At 40.6% G+C, this 23,079-nt stretch overlaps 1 protein-coding gene across 8 annotated transcripts in view; it reads right to left on the minus strand.

Moving 5' to 3' along the window:
• DACH2 (dachshund family transcription factor 2) overlaps positions 1 to 23,079 on the minus strand; it is a 284,122-nt gene that overhangs the window by 124,033 nt on the left and 137,010 nt on the right. For all 8 annotated transcript variants that reach the window (XM_039331668.1, XM_039331694.1, XM_039331709.1 and 5 more), the window contains one exon: positions 6,092 to 6,217. In XM_039331668.1, coding sequence (XP_039187602.1) covers positions 6,092 to 6,217 — 126 coding nt within the window. The remainder of the gene's footprint in view (positions 1 to 6,091; positions 6,218 to 23,079) is intronic.

Genomic DNA, 23,079 nt, shown 5'->3' on the forward strand with positions numbered 1-23,079 from the left:
GTTACGTTGGTTGAAGACGATGGGAAATCCAATATTTGTATAAGTCACCATATGGGGAGAAGGCTGTCCTTCTGAGGAAGGAAGGAAGGAAGGAAGGAAGGAAGGAAGGAAGGAAGGAAGGAAGGAAGGAAGGGAGGGAGGGAGGGAGGGAGGAAAGGAGGAAGGGACAGGGGAAGGGAAGGGAAGGGAAGGAGGAAGGGAGGGAGGAAGGAGGGAAGGAAGGAAGGAAGGAAAGAAAGAAGAGAGGAAAGAGATAGGAAGAAAAGGAAGGAGAGATAGGAAGGAGAGGGATGGATGGATGGATGGGGAGAGAGGAAGAAAGGAAGGGAAGAGGGGAAGGAAGGAAGGAAGGAAGTAAGGAAGGAAGGGGGAAAAATGAGAATACTTTATTTCAATTAATAGGTCTCATTAGATTTCCATAAAGATAAGTTTACAAATATGGCATGGATCTTAGAGAATGGTTTTGGTTTTTCCAAAAAGAAGGGATTTTAAAAACATGCAAAGAACAGTCCTGGGATGAGTTGTAAGAGGGAGTTAGAATAAACCTCGCACTTTCTGAAAATGCTTCCTTACCAAATTTCCTACACCACCCTTTTGACATGGAAAAGAAAACAAATAGGCCTGCACTGCAAAGCCATAAATAACGGGATGGTGAATGGGACTGGATCAGACACAATCCTGCTTCTTTATTTAAAATAAAATCAATCTCTATGTTTTCTCTGTTTTTCTCCAGCATGCTTCCTGTCAATAATGTGAAAAATGATATAGATTTGGGAGGGGAGCTGTCTCTGTGTAGCTTCTCTCATATTATTATTCCAGTATCATCTGTTACAAAGTAAGACCAATTCCCACATCTAATTACAAACAGGATTTCGGAGTCATTAAACAAAATACATTTCCATTAGTGCTGCTGTAAGAAGATAGGGGGAAAAAATGAAGATTAGTGCATGCTGAATGTCCCCCCCCCAAGCTTTGAAGAGGTAAGACCTCTGCACTCAGATACTATAAATTTGTGAAAGAAAAGGAAAAAAGGTTTATGAATGTAGGCAGTTTCTCCGTGCAAAACAGGATTAAAGAAAAACAAAAAACAAAACTACGTTCGAACACTTCTTCATTAGCCCTTTTACCATGCATTCATTTTTAAGGGGAATTTGGAATTGAAAATGAAACAAAAATCTGAACAGATACGCAGCCAGATTTTCATTGGGTTAAATATCATCACCTATCATCAACAGTGGTGTATTTTTGCCCTAACAAAACAGTGGAGGAAAAAAACAGAAAGCACCAAGACTAAGGAGATTTTTTTCCCCTCTAGTGGGGTTTCTCCTATAAGTGTTTGAAGAATTCAAGATTCCCAAACAATTTGATCGGATCTGTATTTTATAGATCAACACGCAGATCAGTGTTAGCCAAAAGCTTTTGACCTCCATGGGATGTTTTTAAGTTAAATCTACAGTTGCAGAACATTTCAGGTGTATATGCACATTTTTATGTGTCATTAAAAACAAAACTCTACAATTCTGAAGATGCAGAAAGCGTACAAATGCATGGATCCACATAAGCGACAAAGATGAGACTACACTGGGTGCAGAATATATCTTGATGTGGTCAATTTATATACCTGCCCACCTCACTGGTGGCTGCAACTCTGGATAATACATATCCGAATAAAAACCAACAGCAAAAGACATTAAGATTAATGTAACGCTAACTTTTCTCCAAATTTCAGCTGTGAGGGAAACCCTGAGGATAATCTTTTGTTTGGAAGGAAGAATTTCAAAGGAAGCAAATTAGAATTTCAGTCCAGTTGGTGAATTCTATAATCCGTTTGGCTGAGGGCTCTCGCCTCAGCCTAGGAACCATTCCTGGTTCTCTATAAGAGGCAACTTAGAGGGTCTTTTTTTTTTTGCAAATTGCAGGGCAATTTGTATTATGTAATCCATGAAATGGGAAGAACTAAAATAAAATGGGCTGTGCTGGAGCAACAATTACACCCTTTCGAAATTACAACGGCACTGAAGAAAGTTAACATATGACCTCTTTTCACACTTATGACTTCTGAAGCGTTCCCAGGGTCGCGTGATCAAAATTCAGACGCCTGGCAACCGGCTCATATTTATGACGGTTGCCGTGTCTCTGGGGAAACCAGATTCACTTAACAACTGTGGCAAGAAAGGTTGTAAAATGGGGCACAATTCTGTCCTGTCCTGTCCTCTCCTGTCCTGTCCTACCTTACACTACCCTACCCTACCCTACTCTATTCTTCAGTCCATTATTCTATTCTATTCTATTCTATTCTATTCTATTCTATTCTATTCTATTCTATTCTATTCTATTCTTCATTCCATTATTCTATTCTATTCTATTCTATTCTATTCTATTCTATTCTATTCTATTCTATTCTATTCTATTCTATTCTATTCTATTCTATTTATCCAAATTTAAATATGGGCAATCTGGAATGCAAGATGGTCGTGAAACATTTCCCCCCAAAGGAAAAAAGAGACACCAATTTCCAGAGAGGTGGGAAATGCCGTTTTTAAAACACACACCTAGCTTTTCATGTTTGGCGTACCTCCCAGAATTTGTATTACTGGGCCTCAATTCCCTGCTGATCCATATTGAAATAAATCTTCTCCCCCCCATATTAGCGATGTGATTAAAGAAGGAAAACAAAGATGGAGGTTTGTTTGTACACATGTGTTTGCATCCTTTGCTGTCAGGAAAAATAAATCAGGAACAGGCAGAAGATCTTGGAAGGCATTCGCAGAAATACCTATCGGCCAATGCAGGCCTCTTCTTCTTCTTGATCCACTCGCAAGCCAATCGTTTTGAGCAGCCTACGTTTTAGACGAGAAGACCAATATCTATGGAGAGTCTTAGTTGTCCAGGTCATGGCTGTCCCGAAGATGCTTTTTTCAAGAGGCAACTGGACTTTGTTTTTCTTTGAAGACGTTTCGCTTCTCATCCAAGAAGCTTCTTCAGCTCTGACTGGATTGTGGGAATGGAAGGATTCAATCAAGAGCTGAAGAAGCTTCTTGGATGAGAAGCAAACCGTCTTCAAAGAAAAATCAGGAAGTCCAGTTGCCTGCTGAAAAAGCACCTTTGGGACAAGAGAAGAAAGCCAACTTCTTTTGACTGAAGATACCAAAAGAGCTTGGAAGAGAATTGCTGACCATATAATCCAGGGGTCTTCAAACTTGGCAACTTTACAACTTGTGGACTTCAACTCCCAGAATTCCTCAACCAGCCCTGGCTGGCTGAGGAATTCTGGGAGCTGAAGTCCACAAGTCTTAAAGTTGCCAAGTTTGAAAACCCCTGATATAATCTCCAGGTATTCGTGGACGGTGCTGAACGTGGAAGGTTACAGCCGTGGTGCAGCCCACGCCTCTTCAACTCCAAACCTCCTCCTGCTTCAACGCCACTTCTGCTAACTCGGCAATTGCGCCGCTGACAGATTTCGAGGTTTTTCTAAATAATGCATAGGGTTTTCTTTTAACGTTTCAGTGCAGAAGTATCAATTTTGCCCTCGTGTCATTTGTGATGATGATTTTCCTTGACAGCATTCCATTAAACCAATGAGTTCCTCCCCTCCTGATGCTCCTTTAAATATTCCTCTGAGTGATGTATTTGTGGGCTTTTTTTTTCCTTTAAAAAAACAAAAAACAACCAGATTGTGAAGATGTTTGCATTACGAGGGGGTAATAATAATAATAATAATAATAATAATAATAATAATAATAATAATCTGTAATACCATCAAACATCCACATCTGCCTATCCCAGGTCCTGGGTAAGGACTCGATAGGTAGACAAAATGCCAAATCCAGTCTGAACATCTGGCTGACTGTGCAACGATCAATAATAATAATAATAATAATAGGAACTGCTTCCATCCTGAGATGATATCTGTAATACCATCAAACATCCACATCTGCCTATCCCAGGTCCTGGGTAAGGACTCGATAGGTAGACAAAATGCCAAATCCAGTCTGAACATCTGGCTGACTGTGCGATGATCAATAATAATAATAATAATAATAATAATAATAATAATAATAATAATAATAATAATCTGTAATAACATCAAACATCCTTATCTGCCTATCCCAGGTCCTTGACTCTTTTATGACTCGGGGACTTGGCTCTTTATGACTCGTGGACTTCAACTCCCAGAATTCCTGAACCAGCATGGCTCAGCTTGGAAACCTCTCCCTTTCCCCTCAGCGTGGCTGGCTCAGGAATTCTGGGAGTTGAAGTCCACAAGTCATAAAAGAGCCAAGGTTGCCTACCCTTGGTCTAGTGAAAATGGCACTATGGCAAAACCCAGGAAGAGGAATAAGCATTCTTCCTCATGTTTTAGAAGTCAACCGGCAAGTTCAAACGCTTTGTAATTCTGCACCGAAGTGTGTGTGTGGCAGTGTGTCTTCAAAAGGACGGAAGATATACTGTTCAAAACAAACTGTAAAGCCCATATTTCTGATTTGACAGCTACAGTTATAACCATTCAAGCGCTCTATTTCCTTCCAGAACTCTTCAAAAGCCGTAACCTTTCGTGATTAATTATAAAGTTTCAGGAGCAATAGTACATAGACTAATTTCCTAAAACAATAAAAAGACAGAAATTTCTCATTTGGAACTAAATGAAACACGAACAGGTTGTTATTCATGCTGAAATCAAGATGCACGGTCATGTTGCAACCATTAGAGAAGCTATTAAACGCAACCCCGAATCAAAGAAACTGAGGTCTGTCTCCTTAAAATAAAATGTTTGCCTCGGTGAACGTGGCTTACTGCTTTTGTGTGTGTTTGTGTGTGTGACTGCTTTTGTGTGTGTTTGTGTGTGTGTGTGTGTGCGAGCGCGCGCACGCTGCGCCTGCTGATTCCAGAAGAAGTGACTTTGAAAACCCAATCTTTTATTTTTGGCTTAATCTCGCCATTTTATTCATTTTTCAGCCCTGATGGAGACGTAGGGTCAAATACTTTTATGTTACACACCACTTCACAAATCTTGGGTCATAGGCTGCATTAACAGAGGGACAGAATCAAAATCACATGAAGTGTTAATACCACTTTACAATGCCTTGGTAAGGCCACACTTGGAATACTGCATCCAGTTTTGGTCACCACGATGTAAAAAAGATGTTGAGACTCTAGAAAGAGTACAGAGAAGAGCAACAAAGATGATCAGGGGACTGGAGGCTAAAACATACAAGGAACGGTTGCTGGAATTGGCTATGTCTAGTTTAATGAAGAGAAGGACGAGGGGGGACATGATAGCAGCCTTCCAATATCTCAGGGGCTGCCACAAAGAAGAGGGAGGCAAGCTATTCTCCAAAGCACCTGAAGGCAGGACAAGAAACAATGGATGATCCTGGGATACAGCAACCGTCATAAATATGGGTCAGTTGCCAAGCATCTGAATTTTGATCACAGGACCAGGGGGATACTGCACATGGTCCTCAGTGTGAAAAATGGACATAAGTCACTTTTTCAGTGCCGTTGTAATCTTGAAAGGTCACTACACAAATGGTTATCAGTTGAGAACTTACCTGCATCAGAGGTACCTTGCCATTGCCTGCTTCCTAGGGCTGAGGGAGAGAGACTGGCCCAAGGTCACCCAGCTAGCCTTCCTCCTCAGGTGGAAATAAAACTCACAATCTTCTTGTTTCTAGCCTTAACCCCAACATCAAACTGGCTCAATTTCAGAATATTTAGTATTAGGGCCATGAATAGCCTTTGCATCCAGGCTTTTCCTGCCAATTACAGATGGTTTCTTAAAGGAGGGGTAAAAAATAACATAATTCATGTTGCATTAAGAAATAATGGAAAGTCGGCTTTCCCCTGCATTCCTGCAGATGCGTTAGGTGTGATGTGCTCTCTTGTTTTCCAATAAAATGACTGTTCTAAAGGAAGCACCTTATGCAAAATAGTAGCGAAGTGAAAATAAAACCTCTTTTAGGATCTAATGCAACCCTTCATAAAGTCCAGTCGTCTTTTTGGAGAAAAGCACCTTTAGGAGAAACCATGGCCTGGATGATGGAGAGTATCCACAGACATGCAACAATTCACAGTTGAAGACTTGCTTTACCTGCATTTGAATTCAGTTCTTCGTTCTCCGACTCGGTTCCATTCTGACTTCCGCTTCCATGGAGGCTATTCATGGCCATAAGCTTAATCTTCTGCAACTTCATTGCTTCAGCCATGGCTGTAAGGCCTGTTTGCAGAGGGAGAAAGGGAAAGAGAAAGAGAAAGAAAGAGAGAAAAAGAGAAAGGAAGAGAAAGAGAAAAAGAGAGAGAATTAAGCTTACGTTAACAAATCAGACTAGATTCCAAACATTACTAATCTACCAGTTTTGACCAGATTTCAGCATCCATAAAACTCTAGATCAGTGGTTCTCAACCTATGGGTCGGGACCCCATTTGGGGTCGAACGACCATTTCATGGGGGTCGCCAAACAAGGCTGTCCACCATTTTTCCCCCTTTTCTTTGGCCACGCCCCTGGCACCCAGTGATGTATAAGTGGTTGGGGGTCACCACAACATGGAGAACTGTATTATGGGGTCGCGGCATTAGAAAGGTTGAGAACCACTGCTCTAGATAATCCTCAACTTACGACCACAATTGGGATCAAAATTTCCATTGCTGAGCAAGGCAGTTGTTTAAGGGAATTGCGCCCAATTTTACAAGCAAATCATTGTTAAGTGCTTCATGCTGTCGTTTAGCAAATCCAAATTCCCCCACTGGTTGTCAGAAACTGACTGGGATGGTTATAAAAAATTCTCCAGGAAACTAGAAAGGATCCCTTCACAGATATAGGTATCTGTGTATATTTTTCCTAGAGTTTTTTCTCCCCCAAACATTTTAACCTAATTTAAGGGGATGGTGTGTGTCTTTTTCTCTAGTATGTGTACTTCTAATACACAATTGGGTAAATGTTGGCATGATTGTGACCTTGCTTCTTTATACTTTTGGGAACTGCTAGTTTGGCTCTTTTTTCTTAAAATGTGAATAAAGCATGAACCATTTCTCCTCTGCTCCTAACAGGGAGACAATCCCACAATCTCAGAAAACTTTGCTTCTTTTCTCCTTTTTGTAAGACCAAGTTACACCTTTTAAGCTTATGTATTGGAGGCATATACATAGTGAAAACCTGCATTTTTCCCGAATAACTATTCCCAAGAGTCTACAAAAAACAGTAAAGAAAAGAGAATCTGCAGATTAATAGAGGCTATCCGTTATTAATTGCTCAAAACAATTAGTGGAAATTAAAACTAATATCAGTTAGATAATTGTGCATTAATAAGATTACTCCAAACCAATATATGGAGCAAATAACTTAATGGATGGATTATTAATGATATTAAGGGTTGAACAGATGGATATTAAAGACATGGCAGATGCTACCTAGAACGGATGGAATTTGTTTAAAACAGTCTTTGAACAACCGGTAAATTATATATTCTCCCATTGGAAGGTAAGCCAGATTAATGTTTTCCCATAGATGGCTATTTTTAAATAGCTACTATGAAGACCTTGTCTTAATGGTCTCTATCTCCATTAGATGCCAAGGCTGTTCCAGCATCAGTAGAATGGAAGAAGAACAGAAAAGTGAAGATCCTTTTGGTTTCCTAGTTAGGACACAACTGTGCAGGTTTTGGGAGGCAGCTGTACAAAAATGGTTTACTATTAACTTTGGCCAGAGTGATTTTTCAACTGTCTGTCTACCCTACAGGCAGAGATGGTCCTAGATGACATATTTGTTCAGTCTAATTACACAGAGACAGGCTTCAAAAAAGACAACACATAGAGAAAGCATGGTTTTTCACGCTGAGCATCCTTTCTAACCTCCCCTTAGCTCAGTGGTTCTCAACCTTTTTAATGCCGCGACCCCCAACCGGTCGTAAGTCGAGGACTACTCAACCGGTCGTAAGTCGAGGACTACTCAACTGGTGCAGCACCGTTTGCAGAATGGGACTTTGGCGGGCTCAGCAGGGCAGAGACAGCCTGGACAATTCCTATTGGCTTTTGAAAGCCAATAGAATTAGACTCTATTCAAGAGAGTCTATTCTATTGGCTTTCAAAAGCCAGTAGAATAAAAGGGAGTAGCACAGCTAAGGAAAAGGGGGAAAAAATGGCGGACAGCCTTGTTTGGTGACCCCCGTGAAATGTTCAACCCCAAATGGGGTCCCGAACCACAGGTTGAGAACCACTGCCTTAGCTGCTTTGAAACATTCCCTCTATCATTTACCATTTAACTCTGTTGTTTGTAGGCCACTGGCCACATGGAAGAGTGGTATAAATTATCTCTGCCTCTGAGTAGACAAATCCATGCAGTGGTTTCCCCTTGCTGTCCATTCCTAGGGCTAAGAGAAGGGGATTGGGCTAAAGTCACCCATCTGGTTTCAAACCTAAGGCAGAACTAAAACTCCTGGTCTCCCAGTTTCTAGCCTGGTCCCTTGTACCACTACCACCCAAACTGACTCTCAAATGACTTGCATGTACCTACCAATCTAACACTGATGATGTTACCTAGTTGGGTAGTGAAACGTCCGCAAGAAAGCAACCAAGCTCATAGAACACCGAGGACCCCCACAGTTCAATCTTGAGCTACATATACTCTGTTCTATCAGTACCAGTTCCTACTAGTGTCCTTAGAGTTTACTCAAGGCCACAAACCATTTTGGCAAATAAAAATGGCTCCAGAGACTGCCACGGTGTGCCGACTCCTGCTTTAAAAAAAAAAGTTAGGGAGCCAGATGAATACTAAAGGCTGTTTTTGCGACTGTGTTGGTGTCCATGAATCACAGTTGAGGATGTGAGCCTCAGAATATTCTTTATTGGCCAAGTGTAATCTCTGATGCATAAAATCTTGGTATACATACAAACAGCAAAGAGATATTATCATAAATCGTAAAACACAATCATAAGAAGACAAGCGAGTGGTCAGATGAGGAGACCCGAACTCACTGGTAGCCTCACACTGCAAAGAACAAGGACACAAGTTCAATTTTGCAGCTACTAAGATTGTTGGATGAGCAGGCACAAAAACAGCCAGGGAAGTGATTGAAGCCTGGTAAACAGGCCCCTCAACAGGAGTGCTGATTTATCACCAGCCTATCAAGTACTCAGAAGGTTAGAACTGGGCAGCACAAGTAACGACAGTCAACAATTTAAAAGCCAGCCATCAGCACACCCCAATCAACATCTAAAAAGCCACTTACAACACACACTCTAAATACCACACACAGAACAGCACACACTCTGCTAGAGAGAAGTTCCCTGCAGATGGGCTCCAGCACGAGTCCAAAAGCTCAATTCCAAAACCTCTGGTTCCGGTGACCGACCTAGATTGGATCCTGCGACAATCATAAGATACACGTTCCAGATTGTTCCGGCTGCACCCCAGGGCCAGTTTGAATTCAAGATTTAACTACCATTCTATACTGAAACCTACTTTGTTATTTCTCTAGAGGTCTTTTTTTTTTTTAACCTGTGGAAGAGACTTCAGGTATTTTTTTTTCTACCTGTCTCAGGCAAAATATACACTTCTTTTTAATTTCTCCCAGTAAGGTGATGGGCACTACTGCTTCCTGTGGCCTCTTTTTACCTCATTCTGAATTATTCACGAACAACCCTAGCCAACCCATGGAAACCTTTCCTTCTTTATGGAATTAACTGGAAGCTACAAAAGCTGCAGATACAGGAGAGACGAGAGGACAAAGAAAAATAGAACGTTCACATTGATCTTTTGGCCGCTAAGTTAAATGACTCAACAAGTGCCGTTTTCCATCTGTGAAAAGGTTTGCTTTGAATTGTAATGAATGAAAAGTATCATTAAAACGGAGTGAGAACAGATAGGGGGGAAAAAACACAGCAGAACTATATATTTTGGACACATCTTTCTCTTGTACCTTCTCCCTTGCGCTCTCCCTAAGGGTAGGGGAGGATTTGATGCCAATGGGTCCCCCTCCCCAATCTACGCAACTGCACAGAGAACCCAGTGTGTTTATTCGTGAATGCACACACGAGGAGTAAAGGATTATAAACTTGTGCCCAAATGCAACAAAACAAAAATAACCTCTCGTCCATAGCAGAACACAGTAAAACAAAAAAAAAAGTTGGATGCTGTCTATTTTTAAAAGTAATGTGTAGTTTGACCGTCTCATAATAATTCAATGTTATAGCCTGATAAGAGATATGCTCGTAAGTATTGCCCCAATTGGTCACAAAGTAGTAGTAGTAGTAGTAGTAGTAGTAGTAGTAGTAGTAGTAGTAGTAGTAGTAATAATAATAATAATAATAATAATAATAATAATAATAATAATAATAATGGAAGGGACCTTGGAGGTCATCAAGTCCAACCCCCTGCTCAGGCAGGTAACCTTACACCATTTCGGACAAATGGCTGTCCAGTTTCTTCTTTAAAAACTTCCAGTGTTGGAGCAGGGGGTTGGACTAGATGACCTCCAAGGTCCCTTCCAACTTTATCATCATCATCATTATCATTATTATTATTCACCGCTTCTGGAGGCAGGTTGTTCCACTGGTTAATTGTTCTAACTGTCAGGAAGTTTCTCCTTAGTTCTAGGTTGCTGCTCTCCTTGGTTAGTTTCCATCCGTTGCTTCTTGTCCTGCCTTCAGGCGCTTTGCAGAATAGCTTGACTCCTTCTTCACTGTGGCAGCCCCTGAGATATTGGAACACTGCTATCATGTCCCTCCTCGTCCTTCTCTTCATTAAACTGGACATACCCAATTCCAACAACCGTTCTTCGTGTGTTTTAGCCTCCAGTCCCCTGATCATCTTTGTTGCTCTTCTCTGTACTCTTTCTAGAGTCTCAACATCTTTTTTACAAGTGTTCAACAGAGCTGCACCACCCTTATAAGGATAGTTTGGTCAGTATGCAAAGACAGCACCCAAAAACAATGACATCAGAAAACTACTCTAGAGGAGGCTTTGACATGACCAGCGCATCTTCTGCACTCCAGGAGAACATCCGAACCAAACAACATTCTTGCAATAAAGTTATTTCCTTCCCCCGGTCTGTAATTGGTTAGATACAGTCCCCCATCACTCTGCATTAAATTGGAAGCATTTCTGTCCAAACTGCAAATGAGTAAATTAACGAAAGAGGGGCTATGAGTAATCAAATCTGGAAGTATGCATTTAATTAAAATCGAACGCCAAAACACAGCATTGTCGTACGGTTCCTCATATTAAAACAAAACATTATATTAAATTAACAGGCGACAATTTGCAGCGAGCAGCTTTCAAAGCCAAGAAGGAATGGGAGAGCTTGCAACACAATAGTACAACCAGTTTGGCTCTGTTATGGTTTCAAGTCTAAGTGTGTACACTGCTTTGTGAGCCTCAGTTGTGAGCAGTGATGGCGTCGGAACACGCTGGAGGCAGGCTCAAATCCATCTGATGTTTAATCAAATGTTTCATCCATTTGCTGCTTCAAATGGAAGTACAATGAAACATCTGGCAACATAAAATGCTAATGTGTGACACCATATTGAAAACAGGAATGGGGAAAGATAGTACTAAAACATCCCCTATTTTGACAGAGTTTGACCACAAGCTTTGCTGAGGGTTTGCAAGAGAATTTCAGTGAAGCTGCTAGTTCAAAGGTTCGTTGCCCACCTTGTGAATCATAAACAGAGTAACAGAATTAGAGGTGGAAGGGACCTTAAGAGGTCTTCTACTTCAACCCGCTACTCAAGCAGGAGATCTTATACCAGTGATGGCGAACCTTTTAGAGACCGAGTGCCCCAAAACTGGCCCCGCCCCTACTCCACCCCGTCCCGCCCCCACCCCACCTGCCCGCAGGGCCACTCACTGCCTCCAGGGCCCACCACAGATCACCCAGGCAACCCAGCAGCGCCATGGCAGCCACGCCCTCTGCCCGTGCCCCGCAGCATCAACTGTGCGGGATGGGGCATGAGGGCAGAGTCTTGTCTACGCTGCCTGACTACCATGTCCTTGGCTGCGTTGCTCCGTGTGGGCCACGCTTGGGGGCGACTCTCCTCCAGGGGGGCTGCTGGTGAGGAGGTGAAGTTGGGGCAACGGCACGTGTGCCCACAGAGAGGGCTCCGAGTGCTGCCTCTGGCATGCGTGCCACAGGTTCGCCACCACTGTCTTATACTATTCCAGAGTACCCACATCTTCCGAAGGCAGGACGCTGGTTAATTCTTTTGTCAGGAATTTTCTCCTTAGTTCTAGGTTGGTTCTCTCCTTGATTAATTTCCATCTATTGCTTCTTGTAGGCAGTGGTGGGATTCAGCTGGTTCGCACCACTTAAGGCAGAACCGATAGCTAATTTTTTGTTGCCCAGGCCCAGAATGGACTTCCAGAAGCAGCATCCACACAGAGAACCAGCAGCTCACATACTGTATTTGAAATCCCACCACTGCTTGTAGGGTGAAATTATTTTTGCTTCCTTTTTTGCTTTTTTTTGCACTTTTATTCTTTATCCCTTTCTCAATTTTTGTTTCTGTTTATTTTTTTATCTTATACTAAACGTTAGTAAAATACTAAAAATAGAGAGTGAGAGAATGAAGCAGTGAGTTTTCTATATCAATTCAGTCTGCAAGCAAATCCACCTGTTATTTAAGGTTTCCTATAAGTCAGACCTGGGTATTTTATGCCCCCTGGTCACATACAGCCCTTTGGCTATCTCTGTCCTGCCCACATGAGGTCAATCAGAAATTAGACATCAAATGTAAACAGGTATACACCATGTACACAATCCAACAGTGTTGCTTTCATTTTGAAGGTGGCTGCTATTTTCTTTCTTCAAATTACATACGTGCAGGCGTGCCTATGCATCTTCACAGTCCTATTGGTTCAGCCTTCCACAACAGTCCCAATTTCTCATCTGCCCCCTTGGGAAAAGTAATTGCCTTTCTCTGCTTTACATACATGCATCCATACATATATAGATGCATTTTGCTGCAGGTCCAGGCTGATGTACTAGGGTATTTTTATTTCCAGAAAAGTGGACTTTTAAAACCAATGATGGTTTAAAAATAGAATGCTTTTTCACTTATTACCACCTCAGGTTTCTACCAATTCATTCTGGAGGCCTAAAATGGCAGCTCAAATTTCAGGACCTTGGACAGAACAGTGAGCAAAAGGAAAGATACACAATACAATGCAACAAGTGTATTGAGATGTCAGGGTTATTATAGCACTGTCTCAGGTGTTATAATCTACAATCTTCAGGTAGACAGACAAATCCTTTGAACCAGGGGTCTTCAAACTTGGCCCTTTTATGACTTGTGGGCTTCAACTCCCAGAATTCCTCAGCCAGATACGCTGGCTGAGGAATTCTTGGAATTGAAATCCACAAGTCATAAAAGGGCCAAGTTTGAAGACCCCTGCTTTGAACTTACAAAAACTGCCCATGTGCTCCTAACTGCATATTTTGGCAGTTAATCCGTGGCTGCCTTATCAAAAATTAAGTTAGCAGAATTATATTAACCATGCAGAGAAGAGTAATGCATGAAAGGCCGAAAGACCAACGCCACATTGCAAAATAAAACATATTTAGAAGCCACAAAATCAAGAGCCAAAAAAGAGAGGATGCTATGACTGTATCCACACAACTACACACACATACACACATATTCCTCCTTTCCTTTCAGAGGCCTGTGTCTAATGGTTGGCTGATTTCATGACATCTTTCATTTCTTACAGAGGCCCAGCTATGGAAATGATTTGTCAGGATCGTAAACTTAATACTTTTTGTGAGCTCCACTCCAGCAACCTTTCTCTTATTCTGCAGAGTTGACCGCCTGACCCATTGGAGGTTTAGGATCACTAGGAAGAATGTAAGACTTCAGAAGGAAAGAAAAAAAAACAAGGGGAAAATAGAGGAGGAAGAGGAGGAGGAGGAGGAGGAGGAGGAGGAGGAGGAGGTGGTGGAGGAGAGAGATTGGAGGGAAACCAGCTAAACAGAAAATCTCTGAAATCACTTGGTGTTCTAGAATATTTTATATAACTGTATTGAAGCAAAGCCATGTCTGCAATGTTTTGCATATCAAGGAAATCCCAAAAACTCTGAATGAAACACCAATGAATCTGGGAGGGAGGGAAGGAGGGAAGGGAAGGGAAGAAGGGAAGGAAGGAAGGAAGGAAGGAAGGAAGGAAGGAAGGAAGGAAGGAAGGAAGGAAGGAAGGAAGGAAAGAAAGAAAGAAAGAAAGAAAGAAAGAAAGAAAGAAAGAAAGAAAGAAAGAAAGAAAGAAAGAAAGATAAATAAATTCTGGGAGTTGAAGTCCACAAGTCTTAAAGTTGCCAAGGTTGAGAACCCCTGGTGTAGAGGGTCCCTATGAAGTACAGGTACTAGGATTCTGCTTAAAGTTGCCCCTCAAGGTCAAAGCCCATCCAGAAGAATCAGCAACCATTCTCCTTAAATTGTGGGTTGCGATTTTTCATCTCCCCCACCCCAAATTGACATCTTGCTCTTGTCTTGCGTTTCTCCATGGGTAAACCATCTAGTCTACAAAGAGACAGAGAAAGATCGCTCCAAAGAAACACACAGAGAGATCTGACTTCTGTTGTTATATTCTCAGTTCAGTGAAGCATAAGGCAGATTGTACGTCATCTTCCTCTTTCTAGGAAATGCTCAAAATAACTAAGAATCAACTTTGGGTGGAACAAATCAAAAGCAAAGCAAAGCAGAGCAGAGCAAAGCTTGAATAACCAAAGCTTTCCCTACCACTGACTACCTCTTAATAGGGAAGTGAAAGGGGATCCACCAGATCATTCCAGACTTCAAATTCATGATTTTACTGGGCAAGGGATTCTTTAGAGCACAGGTGAACAACAACTTTGAGCTTAAACTACGCAACGCCTGTGGAAGCTTTGGAAAGTTGAGATTAAATTGTCAGGAGCATGTAAAAAAGGGGGGGCAGCTATTTTAATTCATAAATGCAAAAAAAAAACAAGCACGGGTCCACTCTTCCTGCTCTTTCCTTCCTCCATTTTCAAAATGGAGCTGTGTTTCATTCTATTAATGGTTATATTTATTTGGTGATAAGTCTACATCTTTCCTCTTTATCCTGGTAAGGTTGACAGCAATCAGCAAGATTACCATTATCACTTGCTGTCCAGAGAGTTGTTTTTTTATAGAAAAAGAGAGAAAGAAATTTATTTTGAGTCCTTATGCTCTTCACTTTATAATGCCTGGGTAAGACCATACTTGGAATACTGCATCCAGTTTTGGTCGCCACAAAGTGAAAAAAGAGACTCTAGAAAGAGTACAGAGAAGAGCAACAAAGATGATTAGGGGACTGGAGGCTAAAACATGTAAACAACAGTTGCTGGAATTGGGTATGTCGAGTTTAATGAAAAGAATGAGGGGAGACATGATAGCAGTGTTCCAATATCTCAGGGGCTGCCACAAAGAAGAGGGAGTCAAGCTATTCTCCAAAGCGCCTGAAGGCAAGACAAGAAGCAATGGATGAAAACTAATCAAGGAGAAAAGCAACCTAGAACTAAGCAGAAATTTCCTGACAGTTGGAACAATTAATCAGTGGAACAACCTGCCTCCAGAAGTTGTGAATGCTCCAACACTGGAAGTTTTTAAGAAGAGATTGGACAACCATTTGTCTGAAATGGTGTAGGGTTTCCTGCCTGAGCAGGAGGTTGGACTAGACTAGAAGACCTCCAAGATCTCTTCCAAGATCTTGGATCTCTTCCAAGATCTCTGCTATTCTGAAAATCCTCAAAAGTTTTCTGAGTTTCGTCCCATCAATTAACATTGGTTTGAAATAATCCAAAAGAAATATAGTTCTCATTCTTTGCACACCTCAGTTGATAGTTCCATTGAACTCTGCTACTTCCATTCTATTCTTTTCATGTCCGTTTCTCTGAAGTTAGGACTGATAGCAATCTTGGCTCAACTATTTGATGGCCACCAAACTGAGAATATCTTTTTTTAGAAGCACGGAGAAACCTGACCACAGATCTCATCATTGAGTAGCCAGCCATCCTTTTTCCTAATTAAAAATTAGCAAGCTTTGAACAATGAAGGAAGAATGGTATCACAATTGAGCAGTTACCTGTTATCAAATTACAAAGCAGAGGACTTGGGGGTTTTTTTCCTAATCAAAGGACCAAACAGGGAGTGGATTGACCAGCTAACAGGTTTCTAATAACTTGAGGGAAAAATTTCTTGTTCCATTTAACAGCCTCTGAAGAAGGCTGCCTTTTTAATCTTGTCTTAATCACAAAAAATCATTGTCCTGTTTAACCAGAGCTCTATCAGGTATGTTAGAGAATCCTAAATAACTGAGATGCCTCCTTCCAAAGACAGTAGTAGGATTGTCTTTGGAAGGAAATTTCTTCAGGTTGACTTCTCTCCCCCCCCCCACCTTTCTTTTTTTTCAAAACGGAGGGAGAAAAGGCAAGGGGGGGGAAGGAGAGGGAGAGAGATCAAAAAGCTAACTTTAATAGATGTTTGACTAAGGTCAGGCTCCCCAGTAAATGGAACGGTGGAGATGAAAGCAACCAACTCTGTTTGGCTTTTTGATCTCAGCAAAATCCATTTGGCATTGTTTAGCTTTTCTATAATGCTTCAATTTGTGAGTGATATCATGGCCAAAATGAACTGCCTTCAAGTTTGATGGTTTGGGGGTGTTTCGCTTTGTTTTTGTTTCAAATTAATAGCTTTCGTAAAACTTTAACATCTACCTGGGGGGGGGGGAGTTTAGGAAATAAAACGAGCGAACAAAATAAGCCTTCTAAGAACGCTTATATATTAACGCTTATATATATATATATTAGCAGTTTAAAGCAATTTGAAAACAGCACAATAGGCAAAGAAGATAAAGTAATCTGACTGCTGTAGGACTAAATTAAGTCATGCTTTCTATACTTTAATAAATGTTCTGGAGCTTAGTACAACACTGTTGTGTACTATATTTCTTCTGACAATCAGCAGGAGCTTGTGAATCAACATTTTTCACTGCAAAATGATTCCCTATGTGAAGAAAACATGCTCCCTTCTACAAAGCATCTTGCTGCTCTTAAGATGAATAACAGAGTTGGAAGGGAACGTGGAGGTCATCTAGTCCAACCTCTGCTCAAGGAGACCCTCTACCATTCTAGGCAAGTGGCTGTCCAGTCTCTTCTTAAAAACCTCCAGGGATGGAGCATCCACAACTTGTGGAGTCAAGTTGTTCCATTAGTTCGTTGTTCTCACTGTCAGAAAATTTCTCCTTAGTTCTAGGTTGAATCTCTCCTTGAGCAGTTTCCATCCATTGTTCCTTTTTTTTAATTTTTATTTTTCCTTTTTTTTTCTTTACAAACAAACATAATATACAATACATTTTTCCTTTTCCCTTAACACTACTATGTCCTATATCTCTTAAGTTTATTTACATTTATTTACATTACTTCTCATACGTTTTTATTCCGCAATTCTAGCCAGTTGTAATACATGTCCCATACCTCGTAAAATTCTGTAGTTTCTTTGTCTTTTATTTCTAAGGAAAGTTTGTTCATCTCAGCACAGCCCAATATCTTACCTACAATCATTGCATTTGTTGGCATGTTCTCCCTTTTCCAACATTGTGCATATGCAATGCGTGCTGCAGTTATAATATGTATAATGATGTATTGGAGTTGTTTCTTGGTTTTTGGGTTAATTATGCCTAATAAAAATATTTCGGGTTTGAGTTCAATTTGTTGTTTTGTTATTTGCTTATCTGCTTCCAATAGGTCTTTGTTTTGGGGCATTGCCACCACATATGATAAAATGTCCCTTCTTTGTTTTTACATTTCCAACAATCCGGATTCATATTTTTGTATATTTTAGCCAATCTCGCCGGTGCTAAATGCCATCTGTAGAACATTTTGTATTGATTTTCCTTGTATGCAGTTGACAACGTTGATTTGCAATTTATGTTCCATGATCTTTCCCATTCCTCTAATCCTACATTTCTACCTATTGTTTTTTATCTGGCCTTCAGCCCCAGAACCAAGATTGGGGAAGGAGCTCTCTTTAGGCTGTGAAAAACCTCTCATCACAGAAATCTTACATTATTTTGCCTCTTTGACAGCCTGCTCTAATGCAGCCATGAAGGCAGGCAAGGAAAGTTGCAAGCTTAGCATTTTCTTGCTCCTAACGTACAGGATAACGCGATAGGGAAATATGCAAAACGATGTTTTATGAATTAGGTTATTAGTATGAAAATCAAAGGGCATTCCCCATCTGCTGGAACAGGCCATGTGACTGATTTATGCTGTGGAGGCTGAATTATTGATACAAATGCTTATATATTATATTTTATACGGGGTATCATGGGATAGCACCATCTGGCACGGAGGCATCAATATGTACACACCTTGGACTGAATAAACACAGCAACCAGATAGCATGGCAAATTGCACCGAGGTGGGCTTGCTTAACTGTGGTTGCTTGCTGAAGTTTTCTAAAAGCAGGGGCACGCCGACACACCCATTCAGATACAAAAGCTGACAAAGGAAGGCACTTGCTTAAGATAGGCGAGTTAAATGCTAGCCTGTCTTAAACAGGCTAGCACTTAACTAACCCCCTAGCAGTTCGAAAGCATGCAAATGCGAGTAGATTAATAGGTACCACTTCAGTGGGAAGGTGACAGCATTCCGTGAGCCTTTGGTGTATAGCCATGCTGGCCACATGCTTTGGACAACGCTACCTCTCTCAGCCAAGAAATGGGAGATGAGCACTGGGGCCTAGAGTCAGACACAACTGGACAGGGAAACCTTTATGTTTAATTACGTATCAGACGTTGTCAGGAAAGGTTATGTTCTCGGCTGCTGTTCTTGAGGGATCAAAGGGTTCATCGCTGAAGCTGAAGGAAGTGGTGGGCCACCCAACCATGCCTGCAAAGTTGGAAGCTGCAAGCCATTGCAAGCCAGGGTTTCTATTAACCTGGAGAAGGATGGCAGTAGTACCACAACTTCCCAAGGCAGCCCATTCCAGAGAGGGGGGGCAAGACAAGAGACTATGCAGTCCTGAACTGGATGGGGAAAGAGGAAAAGATTCTGGGTAACCACGCCCTAGAATCTCCGAGGATATATATCTATTAAGTTACAAGCTTATAACTTTAGTCCGGCAAGATTCTGTCTGTTAGGTATGAACAAATAAAATACTGGACTCAGTTGGATTCACTGTGTCGTCTTTACAGGTAGTTCTTGTCTTACGACCACAGCTGAACCCAAAATTTCTATTGCTAAGTGAGATGGTTTCTCGAGTGAATTTTGCCCCATTTTACGACTTTTCTTGCCACAACTGTTAAGTGAATCACTGCAGTTGTTACGTTAGTAACCCAGTTGTTCAATACATCTGGCTTCCCCATGGGTTTTGCTTCTCAGAAGGTCGCAAAAGATGACCACGTGACCCCGGGACACTGCAACTGTCATAAATATGAGTCAGCTGCAATGGTTTTGCGGGTATGGAAAATGGTCTTAAGTCCCTTTTTTAAATGCAACTTCGAACAGTCACTAAATGAACTGTTGTCGAGGCAAAAGGAGAAGGGGGTGGCAAAGGATGAAATGATTAGATGGTGTCATCATAATGAACATGAATTTGAGCAAACTCCGGGAGACGGGAGGATTGGGGAGGGGCTGGCATGCTATGGTCCACGAGGTTGGGAAGAACGGGACACAGTTTAGCAACTGAACATCAACAACAAAGTGACGGCTTTGGGTTTAGGCCTGACAGTTTCTGTCCTATCAGAACCCTACAAACCATCACTAAGCCTCTGAAATAACATTTTTCTTGCACTATCAACATTTTGTTCCATCAGTATCCTTCTATTGGTGTTTCCTCCAGAAAGAGACACAGGTTATCTCTCTCTCTCTCTCTCTCTCTCTCATCCGTTCTATCTCTCTCTATCTTATCCATCCTATCTCTCTCTCTCATCCCTTCTATCTCTATCTTATCCATCCTATCTCTCTCTCTAATCCCTTCTATCTTATCCATCTCTCTCTTTCTCTCTCTCTCTCATCCGTTCTATCTCTATCTTATCCATCCTATCTCTCTCTAATCCCTTCTATCTTATCCATATCTCTCTCTCATCCATTCTATCTCTATCTTATCCATCCTCTCTCTCTCTCATCTCTTCTATATCTCTCTATCTTATCCATCCTATCTCTCTCTCTAATCCCTTCTATCTTATTCATATCTCTCTCTCATCCATTCTATCTCTATCTTATCCATCCTCTCTCTCTCATCTCTTCTATATCTCTCTATCTTATCCATCCTATCTCTCTCTCTAATCCCTTCTATCTTATCCATCTCTCTCTCTCTCTCTCTCTCTCTCTCTCTCTCTCTCTCTCTCTCCATTTTAATCTTTTTTTAAAAAAAGCAATTACTTTTTCTCCTTATGGGTTTTGTTTTGCTTTTCTGCTCATATTTTATGCATTTATTTTCAGCAACTGGCTTGGGAGAAGGCAAAAGAGGCATCTTTCTTTAAACAAAATCTCTTTTGACATTCAGGGCTGCTGTTCTAAGCAAGTTTGTCTAAGTATAGACGTTAAAAGACCTGAATCAGTATAATGCAATTATCTTTTTATTGGCTCAATGAGAGTTTGAATTTTATTCACAAAACAAAACAAAACAAAAATGAAAAAATAAAATCAAATATAGCTACCATCTTGCAACTTACTTTGGAATAAACTGGACGACTGGGGAAAAAAAAAAGCCATACAGTTTATTCCCAAGGAAGTTGAAAGATCGTATACTGTCTGTCTGTCTACCGTGTTTCCCCGAAAATAAGATCCAACCGGAAAAAAAGCCCTAGCATGATTTTTCAGGATGCTTGTAATGTAAACCCCACCCCCAAAATAAGCCCCAGTTAAGATTGTCAGCCAGACGGATATATTTAGTACCGTATTTCCCTGAAAATAAGACCTAACTGGAAAAATAAGCCCTAATACATCTTTTGGAGCAAAAATTAATATAAGACCCGGTTTTATTTTGGGGAAAACACGGGTAATAGGTTCAAAGCAATCTTAGAGACCGCTGTCACTTTACACAAAATTCTTGACTTATGACAAGTGGGTTGTATAAACAGAGGCATAGAATCAAGATCACGAGAGGTATTAGTACCACTTTATAAAGCCCTAGTAAGACCACACCTCAAATACTGTAGCCAATTTTGGTCACCATATCACAAAAAAGATGTTGAGAATTTGGAAAAAAATCAGAAAAGATCCAAGGCCTGGAGACTAAAACGTACGAAGAACGGCTGCAGGACTTGGGTTTGGCTAGTCTAAAGAAAAGAAGAAACAGGGGTGACATGATAGCAGTGTTCCAGTATCTGAGGGGCTGCCACAAGGCAGAGGGGGCCGGGTTGTTCACCAGAGCTCCAGAGGGCAGGACAAGAAATAATGTTTGGAAACTGATCAAAGAGAGAAGCAACCTGGAATTAAGGAGAAAATTCCTGACAGTGAGGACAATTAACCAGTGGAACAGCTTGCCACCAGAAATCGTGGGCGCTCCATCCTTGGAGGTTTTTAAGAAGAGACTAGACAGTCCCTGGTCTGAGATGGTATAGGTCCTCTTGCTTGAGCAGAGGGCTGGACTAGAAGACCTCCATATTCTATTCTATTCTATTCTATTCTATTCTATTCTATTCTATTCTATTCTATTCTATTCTATTCTTTTCTATTCTATTCTATTCCATTCCATTCCATTCCATTCCATTCTATTCCATTCATTTTCTCTATTCTATCCTATCATTCTATTTTATTCTATTCAACATTCCTATTCTATTCTATTCAACATTTCTATTCTATTCTATTCTATTCCATTCTATTCCATTCATTTTCTCTATTCTATCCTATCATTCTATTTTATTCTATTCAACATTCCTATTCTATTCTATTCAACTATTCTATTCTATTCTATTCTATTCTATTCTATTCTATTCTATTCTATTCTATTCTATTCTATTCTATTCTTCATTCCAGTATCTATTCTATTCTATTCTATTCTATTCTATTCTATTCTATTCTATTCTATTCTATTCAACTATTCTATTCTATTCTATTCTATTCTATTCTATTCTATTCTATTCTATTCTATTCTATTCTATTCTATTCCTAAGTGATGCAATTGTGCCTGTTCTGATGACATTTTTGTCATAATCATTAAGTGAAGCTAGCTTTCCCCATCCACTTTGTTTGTTGGAAGCTCCCCCGAGGAAAGTCACAAATAGTGAAACGCATGACCCCGGGATGCTGCACCTGTCATAAATCCATGCCAGTTGCCAAGCTCCTGAATTCTGATTGTGTTAATATAGTGACACTGCAATGCTTGTAAGTGCAAGGACCAGTTGCAACTCACTCTTTTCAGGACTTTCAGAATTTTGCATGGTTGTTTAAAGCCCAGAATCAGGGTGAAAAAAAAAAATCAAAATCTGTATGTCAAAAGTTATCCAAAAGATTCCCTTTGAACAAGGGACAAGGGGGAAAAAAGTGTCTATTTAGTAAGAGAAGACAAAGTAAAATCTTAGAGGAACTCTGAAAGGAGAACACATTGATTCATTCCTTTAGCTCATTACTTGAAAGCATGCATTATTCTTATGCTCATCATGCATAAAAAAAACCCTGGAGAGAATAAAATGCAATCATTTGCAGTATAAACACACTATCTGGCTTCCCTTTGCACATCTGCCTTGCACCTGGGTGTGCAAATTTTAAGGAATGCACCATCTTGATGCTACAGAGCTCTTAACTCATCACTCTCACTCTCTCTCTTTATATACATACACACACACATCCATCTGCTGAGTGAGATCTCTCTATATCTATATTTACATCTATATCTATATCTATATATCTAATCCATATCTATAGCTATACATCTATGTATCTATATCTATCTGTCTGTCTCTCTCTCTGTCTGTCTATCTAATTTGTATCTCCCTCTATCTTATATCTAATCTATATCTATCTATCTATCTATCTATCTATCTATCTATCTATCTATCTATCTATCTATCTATCTATCTATCTATCCATCTCTATCTTTAATCTATATCTATATATCTATATCTATATATCTAATCTCTTTCTCTC

The sequence above is a fragment of the Crotalus tigris genome, unplaced genomic scaffold, assembly GCF_016545835.1.
Source record: "Crotalus tigris isolate CLP2741 ecotype Arizona unplaced genomic scaffold, ASM1654583v1 scf7180000017622.5263843, whole genome shotgun sequence".
NCBI classification, from domain to species: domain Eukaryota; kingdom Metazoa; phylum Chordata; class Lepidosauria; order Squamata; family Viperidae; genus Crotalus; species Crotalus tigris.